The 10064-nt window shown below is 53.2% G+C and overlaps 1 protein-coding gene across 2 annotated transcripts; it reads right to left on the minus strand.

The window, feature by feature from the left end:
* Positions 1–861: 861 nt before the first annotated feature.
* DUSP26 (dual specificity phosphatase 26) lies at positions 862–6478 on the minus strand. 2 transcript variants are annotated; one of them, XM_058289861.2, is made up of 4 exons: positions 6371–6478; positions 4085–4381; positions 2601–2815; positions 862–1753 (listed from the first exon to the last, which is right to left on the minus strand). In XM_058289861.2, exons 1-4 carry the CDS (start codon positions 6397–6399, stop codon positions 1554–1556), a joined length of 741 nt encoding a protein of 246 aa, XP_058145844.1. In that variant the 5' UTR covers positions 6400–6478; the 3' UTR covers positions 862–1553. The 2 variants fall into 2 exon arrangements, with proteins under 2 accessions (XP_058145844.1, XP_058145845.1); XM_058289862.1 differs by lacking the exon at positions 6371–6478 and adding an exon at positions 6052–6160.
* Between the last annotated feature and the right edge of the window lie 3586 nt (positions 6479–10064).

Raw genomic sequence — 10064 nt, forward strand, 5'->3', positions numbered from 1 at the left:
GATGGTGATCATCAAAGATATTCAAAGGTGATTTATTCCTGCCTTGTTAGGAAATGCATCATTGATGAAGGTAACTTCCACCTTTAAGATTCTGGGTTGCTCTACTTTGGGGTAGGATATAACCTTGAGATCTACGAAGTGATTTTTTTTCCCCTTTATTTTTCACTTCCTCTTTCATCACATCTCCGCTTCCAATTCAAGGAGATATTCTGCTTGGGAAATCTGCCTAAAAGGAGGAAGTTGGTAGCAGTATGAATGACAGAAGAAGCTTGCTGCTTTCTCTGGCTAGTGTCTTAAGTTTTGACTAAGTTTACTAAGGAGATTGTGTTAATTTCCTCTGAGGCAAACCTGTAAAGATTAGCAGAGGAAGCAATTACATCCCTCCTTCCTCTTTGTCCCCCTTCCCCCACCTCCAACTTGGCCCCAAGTAAAGCCCAATCCAATCCCCCAACATGCAGGAGATTTAGGGGCGGGATTGATTTAAGCTCAACATTCTGCTATCCCATCAGGACGGAAGCTTGATCTAGAAATCAGGTTGAGCTTTTGAAAATAAAGTTAAATTTCTGACACACCTGAGCATATGAACCTGGAGACCTATTTTAAGCTTCGGAGGCGGATGGCGGGCGGGCTGAGTAACGACACGCAGAGCGTTTGCAGACTTGAAGTTTTCAGTCCTCGGCTGCCCCTGTGTGGGCTCAGTTGGAAACAACACCTGAAGGTAAAGTGTGTGAAAATGGACTCAGAGAAACCAGAGCACCGGTGGAGGCTTAAAGGTGGAAGGAGGCTTATCCCAGATGGGAGGGAGCCAAAATTGTTGCCGTCCTCAGAACTCAAAAGTGTCAATGACTCCAAGAGGCTCTATGCTTGTCCACCATCTTTATTTTTCCTGGAGACACTTGGATCCAGTAAGCCATTGACCATGGAAACAGTCCCAGTGTCTGAAATACTCCCAGGACTCGCTGCAATTTTGGGCCACTGGCAGCTCTCGTGGGCACAGGGCCAAGGCCCACACCACCCCCTCTTCATATGCTTGGAGTACCAGGACTGTGGGTTTCGCTCTGCTTTCACAGCTTTGAACACCCATCTTCACCGTCTGTCCCGACGCTATTGTCCCCACGCAACTCTACCCCATCACGTTCACGCCGGCTGCCTCCCTGACTCACAGGCGCAGGACCCAGCTGGCCCTTTTGTTTTCCTAAGCGAAAGGGAAACACTCCAGCACAAAGAGGGGAAGGGCTGTGAACTGCTGGCAGCGCCCTGGATTGTCCAAATTCCAGAACCATCTTCGACCTACAGTCTAGCTGCTTCCTTCCTGACCAAGCACCTGCTGAACCCCCACCGCACTGCCCGATGGGACTGCCCATCCCCTCCAGGCAAGGAGGAATGGGGACCTGGGGCCTGGCCCCTGCCCCCTGCCCCCCGGACCCTCTCGCTCTCCTGTCTAGGGGAAAGGATGGGGTGTCTGGGTCTCCTGCCACCTGCCACCTGGGCCCCCTCTCTCCGGCTGGGAGCCAGGGACCCATGGGCCCGGCCTGACCTCCCTCCCCCACCGCTCATGCCTCTAGGCCCTGCCGCAGCCTGCGGTCCAGGGCCAGGAGCTGTCTCAGGAAGCCACGGTTGGGGATGATGCCTCGGTGGTCCTTGACTTTCTTGATGGCCTCCACAAGGGTGAGGTGGTGGTACAGCATGAGGTAGGCCAGCACCAGGGTGGCGGATCGGCTGACTCCCACGGCGCAGTGCACCAGGATCCTGCCTGCGAGGGGAGACGCAGAGGCAGCGGGGAGGGCGCGGGGTTGGAGGTGGCCGGGGAGAGGGCCACGTGCGCAGGGCAGGAGGAAGGGGTAGGGGTGCCGGTGGATGGGGAAGGGGTGCTGGTGGACGGGGCAGAGGACAGACAAGAGGCATGAAGTTACCTGTCCCAGCAAAGGGGCAGCTGGAGAACCTGCCACTGAGTGTGAAGCTGAAAAGGGTGTCACACTGCAAAGGGGAGCCTTGTACGATGGAGACTCAGTTGCTATTTACTGAGTGAATTTGTGGGAAAACCCTTGTGCTAATTTGGCCCTTCTTCAGTCTCCCCACCCTTCCATCCCGCTGTTTCTCTTATTTTTCTTGTTTTTAGGAGGTACCGGGGACCTTGTAAATGCAAAGCAGGCACTCAACCACTGAGCTATATCTATTCCTTTTTTTTTTTTTCTTTTTGTTTCTCTTATCCACTTATTTTTTTGAGGGGTGAGGTAGTACGGGGACTATCTAATAATAGTTTAATTTATATTTTTTCTGATTACTGAAACAAAACATGCTCAAGGTAAAAATAATTGGAAAGGAGAGAAATACGTAAAGAAGTATATTAAGAAACCTATTGCCCGTAAGCTCACCACTGCAGCTAGGCACTTACATTTTGGATTCTTTCCCTTTTTGTCTTTTTTTTTTTTTTAAACATGGTTGAGAGGATACCATGGAAACGAGTTGGTTTTCCTTTCCTTAGCTTGACATCCTGAGCCTTTCCTTCGCGTCAGTAAAGCCTTCCCCTCCGGCCTGGGACCCTCGTGCTTCCCGCTAAGTCACTGTCCACTGCTCCTGTCCCTCTGGCCCTCTCCTACCTCCTGGCTGGCGCAGCGCCCGGTGGATGAAGTCGGCCGCCGCCTGGAAGTGGATGCTCATGTCGAAGGCCGGCGAGTCGTGAGCCTCGACGCCCAGGTAGCGGATGCCCAGCGCCTCGTAGGCCTCGGGCGAGCCGCGCCACTTGCTGTGCGAGGCGTTGAGGACGTGGGTGATCCCCAGGCGGCGCAGCTCGCGGCGGTTGTTGGCCACGTCCCTGCAGCGAGGAGAAGGTAGAGGGAGGTGGGCAAGCCCGAGGACCCTGCTGGCTCCGGGCCCTTGCTCAAGACAAGTGGCCCAAAAGGGAGGGACGCAGGCGGGCAGGGCGCCGCCGTCTTGTCCAGGGGGACTGCTTGAGGGCCCTGGGATGTTTTGCCTGCAAAAAAAGAAGACTAAGAGGGTGGGGTGGATAATCACCATAAAAAAATATTGAGGGGTGCTCTTAGGAGACAGGGTTTTACAGGGACCTGGAGGACCATGACAGACAGAACTAGATTTTCCCGTCACTGGGCTATTCAAGCGGAGAGAGAGCAGCGTGTAGGAATGGATGTTGCAGAGGGGATTTGAACATCAGCGGGCTGTTGGACCGGCCCTCACTCAGCATTCCTGCTAGCCCTGAGGTTGGAGGATTCCGACCGAGCTCCCCCACTACTCTGAACTCTCATCGACACCCAGGATCTGCTTATATTTTACCAGTTGCTCCAGTTTATCCTGTTTTAGGAGGATGTCACCTTCAGGTGTTCATCTTGCCCAGGTCCCGCAGCTTGACAGTAGGTGCTTCTCAGGCAATGTGACCCATCTCAGGACAAATGCTTTGCCCAGTGCGAGCTCTTTGGGTAGAAAGAGCACTGAACTTGGACCTTAAGTCCTGGCTCTGCTACTTACAACCGTGGGACCTTGGGCCGGTCACCACTTCTCTGAGCTTCAGTTTCTTTACCTGTAACCTCATCTGATACCTACACCATGAGGCTGCTTTGAAGAGTAAGAAAGAGAAAGCCTGGGAAAGACTCCTTGCGTATGGTCAAGCCCTTGAGAGGGGGAGAGAAGAGGGGATTGCTCTTTCTGTGAAGCTTTGCTCTCCATGGCCCAATCTTGGAGAATCAAAGCGTACATTGCTGCTTTGCTTGGTTGCAAGAAGAAGCCCTTTGGTTTCTCCTACTCACGGTGCCTGCATCCCAACGACTGCCTTTTCCCCAAGCCATAGCACCATAGATGGAGGGTCAGAGTCATCTCTCATGCCTGATAATTGCATCCGCGCTCAATAAATACTTGCTCACTGAAGGAGAGGTTACCACTTGAACAGTCTTTCTGTCCAGGGTTGGGTATGCCGTAATCCTGGGCAAAGTCCCCCGGGCCCTCCGTACGCCCCCTTCCCTCCATCTGAACCAACGGCACAACTCAATGCCTCTCTGCCACCCCTCTCCTTTCTTGCACACACGTGTGCGCAAGCGTGCTCAGCCGTGGTCCAGGGCTGTCGCATACTTACTGGTCCCCGAGGTAGAGGCCTGGCCAGACCTCGTCGGCGTGGTTGCAGGCTGTCTTGCCCGTGTAGAGGAGCCTCTCCAATTCGAAGACATTGAGGAAGGGATGGTGAGCGGCCGGCATCTCCTCCAGGCTCCCTCTACCGCGGACGGGAGACCTGGAGCTGCTCCGCGAGAAGCGCGCCATAAAAGTCATGGAGGCCCAGAGCCAGTTCCCGGGGCACATCTTAGAAGTGACCGTAATGGTGGCAGCTGCAGGGGCGGCCGCGGCACCGATGGGATCAGTGACCAGGTGGCTGTCCCTGGAAGAGGAAAGGATGTGAGGCCCACCTGAGTGAGTCCAGCCCAGCTGTCTTTTCTCTTGCCACCTGGGCTGGGCCCTGGGGAGAAGATTCTCCAAGGAAGGAAGGTGAGTTTCCTGCAGGGTTGTCCTCTCTTTCTAGCTGCGGCAGCTCCTTTAGCTCGGCTTTGGCTCGGCCATGCAAGGGGGTGGGAGAGTCACATGTCCTTGTTTACGGGCAGAGGGAGCTGCCCAGCTGCTGGGCCTCTGCTCCCCCCCTCCCCCCCAAACACACACACATTTGGGTCTCCTCTGCCTGGGGGTACAGGCAAAGAGGCAAGGAAGCTGGGATGGGTTGGAGGGTGATTTTGGACCCACCGAGAGAGAAATTTCAGGAAGGCAGCTGAGGCATGACATATGCCAGGCCTGCATCCTCAGTGCCAGCGAGATGGGCTGCTTTGACCCAGTCCTGCCCTGGCACTGCCTCAGCGCCAAGCCGGTCGCTGGAGAAAGTGGATTGGGGGATGGGACATGTGGGAATGGCCGCAAAGAGGAAAAGTGCGTTTTGAGTGCATGAGCCATGGGAAGAAGATGCTGATGAATGGTCCCAATGGGCCAATGACCCTCCCTAGTTCGGCCCAAGGCAACTATTGCTCAAACCTCATGTCTCCCCTGAGAATTTCCGAGGCTAAGCAGGTGCTGTGTCCCTGGGGAGGGAGCTGGGGACAAGGATGCATGAGGGAGCCTGGCAGGGCCGGGGTCCCAGCGCTTCAGAGTTAGCATCCGAGTTGCCGCTGGAGGCCAGTGAGCCCCCGCAGCACCTCAGCCAGGAGCGGGGGGCTCGGCAGGGGTGGCCCGGCCCCCCGGGGGGCAGCCCACTCTTTGGAGAGTAGGACCGAGCTTTGGCTCTTGACCTGTGTCTGGGCAGGGCCAGCCTCGGAGGGAGTCTTACGAAAGACCCCCACCCTACTCCTGGAGCACCCAGGATTCTGCCTTGATTGAAAGTGTGGGCAGAAGCCCCCTGCCCGCCTCCTGGCTGAGGGTCCAGCAGCGGAGGCCATCTTGGCCCATGGCCACTGCTGTCCCCTCCTGTCTGGGGGGTCCAGCCAGCTCTCCCTCCTCCCCTCCCACCCCCCAAAGGGCCAAGACAGGCCAAATCACAGGGCCTCGGGATCCAGACTGGCAGAGGGGATTGCCTCTTTGGGTGTCCGAGGGAGCACAGAAATCTAGCTCTGTAGCACCCCCCCATCTGTCTTTCTGCTCAGGCCCAAAGACCCCCATCCTTTTACCGGAAAACAACCTTTCCCTTCTCCGTGGGGACGTCAGAGGAAGGCGGGAGGGGACCGGGTCCCGGAAGGGGCTCCGGGGGACTCTTTCCCCCTCGCGTGTGTGTTCGGGCTGGGGTGGGGGAGCCCCATTCCGGCCCGGGGTACACCCTGGGCGTCCCCAGCCCCCTCAGCCGCCTTCCGCGGGCCCTGTCCGCTGCCCCCCTCCCCCTCCGTCTGCTGTCGCGCTGGGAACGGGCCATGGCTGTCGCCCCCAGCCGCTGCCATCCCGGGTGGCGCGGCGCCGAGCGCGCAGAGGCGCAGGGCAGGGGCGCGCCGCCGGCTCGGCTCGGGCGTCCCTTCCCGGGGTCCCCCCGCCACCCCCCCACGGCCCGTCCCGCCGCCTGGGCAGGCAGCGCCCCTCTACCTCTCCGCGGGCGCCGCGCGGGGTCTCAGTCGCCACGGCGGATCGCGGGCGCAGGCAGCCCCACGGCCACGGCCCTCTCCTGCCGCCGCCGCCGCCGCCGCCCCCGCCGGCCCCCCGCTGACCCAGCGGCCTCTATTTTTAAGCCCTGACGCGCACGTCGAAGCAGGTGTCACGGCGGCGTGAGAGTGGGGATGACACACGGGCGCCCAGCGGTCCGGGGCGGCGCGCGGCGTGGGCTCCCCCGCAGCCCCCCTGGAGCCCGGGCCGTGCAGACCCGCGAGCGGCCCCCGCGCTGGCGCAGCAGGCCCCGGCGCGTTACCTGTGGCTGCTGCGAGCCCAGCGGTGCATGGTCCACGTCGTCCCAGACGGTGTCGGCACGCACACCCACCCCTCCCCGGGCGGAATCAGTCAGTTACGTAGCCAGGCTCATGTACACTCACGTGCGCGCACCTCGTTCTCCAGGAAACCCTGGCGTATCTACCCAGCTGGCGACTCAGCACCGTTTGCAGATGCCACGAGCTTCACCTAGCCACGCACGTTTCCTCCTCACCACAACTCTTTGAGGTCGGTGTTATTATTACCCCCGCTTTAAGGAAGAGGAGACGGAAGCACAGAGAGGCTATGTCACTTGCCCAGGGCACACAGCTAATCATTGGCAGCGCTTGGTTCACACCCGGGCAGGGTGGCGGGACAGTTCACGTCCTTCACTGCTCTCCAGCCCAGTGTCCCCGATGTGGGCCCCGCACACAACGGGGAATGCTGGGTGGGTTTTATTCCGAAAGCCATTCTCACTAGCTCAGCTGCAGCGAGCTCCACTTCCCCCTAGTCGAGGAGAAAGGATCGCCTTGGCCTCTTCCACCACCTGCCTTTTACTGATATTTGCCTCCACTCTCTTTACAATTGCACACAGCAAGGTTGTACACCTCAGTGCCTAGTACAGGGCGTGGTGGGGGAGGCAGGGGACAGAGGGGCCTCCAGGAATGTCATCCCTTTTAGATGAAGACCTTCAGGTGGACTCAGACCCGAGCTTTCTCCAAGGAGGAAGGTAGAGTGTAGAAAAGGTCTGGCTGGACCTGGGGTGGGATGAGGAAACAGCGTCAGCTCTTGCTGATGTAAGGATTAGCTAAACTCCCAGCAGGGGTGGTGGGCCAGGCTTTGCTCTCTGGGGCCAGAAGGTACTAGCCAAAGGGAAATAGTCCCCAGATCAACAACCTGGGAAAGAAGAGATCCCATCACAGACTGTCATTGACCTGTAATTTGCCTCCTAGTCTTCTCTACAGAAGCAAGCTCAATTCCTTTCAGTTTTCCATGTGCCTTCTTGGTATGGCAGTTTGCATTAAGAAATCAAATCCTCATCATTTTAATCAAAGAATTGATGTAAGAAAATTTAAAAAATTATTAACAATTTTATTTCAAATTCACACACACAAGGACAGAAAAAGGCAGCTCAACAAGTGATGGAAACATTACTCGTAATAAGTTGTTTTCCAGGCACTTTTATCGCATCTAACTCCAACTGCTAACTCAATGGTTCCTCGAGTGTTCGGAAAGATACACAGATGAACACAGATTAGTCAAGTTCTTCTTATTAATAAAAAAAAAATGACAAAGAGAGAAAAAATAATCTTGGAAATTTGAAATTTTAATTTGTAGATCTAGGGAAACCTAGTTTAAAAATCATCACAAATGAAATTGTGAAAGCACATATGTTATCAGACTAAGCTCATTTTAAGTGACAGAGTCTTTAGAACTGATAATGATGATACTGAAATCCTTAGTTTGAATTCCCTAGTGGAGGCTGCTGACTGGCTGACAATTCTGGCAAGAGCCAATGCTGAAGTTGAGGCAGAAATTCTTCTGACCTCTGAAATCTTCAGTTTTAGCTTTTAAGACCTCCAACTGATTGGATGAGGATACCCCGCACATTGCCGGGGCCTTTTTCTTTTGTTGATTGTAGATGCAATCAATTGACTATAGATGCAAAACCCATCTTGAAATACCCCCACAGTATCAAGCAAGCCAGTGCTTGACCAAACGACTGGACACTGTAACCTAGCCAAGTTGACACATAAAATTAACCATCACAATGTTGTAGGTGAAATTGAGCTCAATTTTTAGCAAGTCTCCTGTTTCAACTATGCATTGCATTTTTCTCAAAAAGTTGGGAAAAATGGTCTAAAGCACACCATGGACAAGATGGACACATTTTTATGGGTAACCACAGAAATTGCCCGTGAATCAACATCTCCATGTGGACCATTTCCAGGGGTCAGCCTACAGCCCAAGTGGCTTCATATTTTCCTTAATAACTGGTGTGTTTATAATGTCTCCAGGTGACACCAAAGTAACCAAAAGATGGAAAGAAGGAAAGAGGAAGAAGGAAAGAGTTAGCATGGAGGAGGTAGGATGGAAAAGGGGAGGATAGAAAGAGAAATAGCATGTGTTTATAATTTACTATCTGCCAATTCCTTGGGCTTTCACCTCTATCGTCTCATTTAATCCTGTCAAGCTTTTAGGTGGGTGTTATTATCTTCATTTACTACACAAGGAGACTGACACTTGATTAGATTAGTTAACACAGTCATGGTACCACAGCTCTTAAGTGGCAGAGCATAGGTTCAAATCCAGGGTTATCTGATTCTAGACTTTGTTTATCAAGACTAGGTCAAGAATCACTTTCTCTGTAATCCGTTTCTAGATCTATTCATATTTGACCATTTCCTCTTTTGTGCTCTATCAAAGGACCCATAATTTATATTTTACTTCACTTATTTATATATTTTTAAAATATCTGTTCCCCATACTAGGATGAAAGTTCATTGAGGGAAGGAACCATGTTTTATTCATCTTTGTATACTATAGTGCCTTGAATAAAGTATGGTACCAGTGGCATCTATTGAATGAAGTCATGAATGGATACACTACACTGGGAGGAAGAGAAGGGAGCTGGAAAAATGGTGCCATTGAAAGAGAGGAGTAGAATTCCAAATGGTTTCCAAAGAAATTCTCCCCACCCCAAATAAGTAAATAAATAGAGAGAGAAGGGAAAAGCAGTTCAATAAGAGTAAACAACACAAAAGACCAACAAATACATGGTATTCTAACAAATAAATGGTTATTCTAACTGTTCCCATTTAACTATAAGTTGGACCCTGTTCCTGGGGCATTGCATAATTTAATCTCATAAAGTTGGTGTTATTAATTACATTTTGCATTTGAGGAAGCAGGTTTGGAGGGGTGGTAAATCTCTCTGCAGCAGCCAAATAGTGGAATTTGAGCAAGGATTTAAAGCTAGGGTTGTTTTAAACCAAAGTCTGTGCCTCCACCACTATAGGTATACTTAAAGAAAAAATAATACTAATAATGAAAATGTATCAAGCCCTACTGAGTGCCTGGCACTTAATAGAAAATATATGATTTTCTCACAGGAATTGGGAGGTCGGGATTTTTATGCCTCCTCCCCGCATCCCTGGTGGGATGGCCCCCAGTGGAAGGATCCGGGAGAGGGGCATGCTGGAGGTTTGGAGAAGCCAGCTTTGTGGCTTTGTCCCAGAGGACAATCCCTCGCGGTTGTCTTTTTCACTCCTAGTGCTCTGTAATCCTTTCCCTGCCAAAGAGTAATCGATGAGAGGAACGGTGCTCTTTCCCACCCCACTTTAAGTGCCTCTCCACCCATCTCTCCCAGATCCATCCACCCCGAACTCTGCTGCAGTTTTGAAACTGTTTACTTTAAGGGTCAGGTAGCAATCCAGAGCAGAGGATGGACAGTTGTGGGTGAGGGGTCGGGGGCCAAAGACTGATCTCCTTGAGAGGTGCCCTGGATTGATCCTCCTTGTTCTTCTCAATCTCTCTCTCAATCCCAGTCCTTCTTGAGCTTCTTCCTCTGTGTGCTTTAGCTTCCTTCTCCCCCAGGCTCCCTGGTGATTTGTATGTCTGTCCTCTCAGGACAGATGGAAATGGTGGTTTCCTCTGCCTGGGCTCCTGCTGGCTCTGAATGCGGGAGGCCAAAGCAT

The sequence above is a fragment of the Dasypus novemcinctus genome, chromosome 29 (assembly GCF_030445035.2).
Source record: "Dasypus novemcinctus isolate mDasNov1 chromosome 29, mDasNov1.1.hap2, whole genome shotgun sequence".
Taxonomy (NCBI): domain Eukaryota; kingdom Metazoa; phylum Chordata; class Mammalia; order Cingulata; family Dasypodidae; genus Dasypus; species Dasypus novemcinctus.

Coding starts and splice junctions, on each gene's coding strand:
- DUSP26 (XM_058289861.2), bottom strand. CDS start 6,399: ATGCACCGCTGGGCTCGCAGCAGCCACAG. Junction 4,382..6,370: donor TGGGCTCGCAGCAGCCACAG/GTAACGCGCCGG, acceptor TTCCTCTTCCAG/GGACAGCCACCTGGTCACTG. Junction 2,816..4,084: donor GGCCTCTACCTCGGGGACCA/GTAAGTATGCGA, acceptor TCCTCGCTGCAG/GGACGTGGCCAACAACCGCC.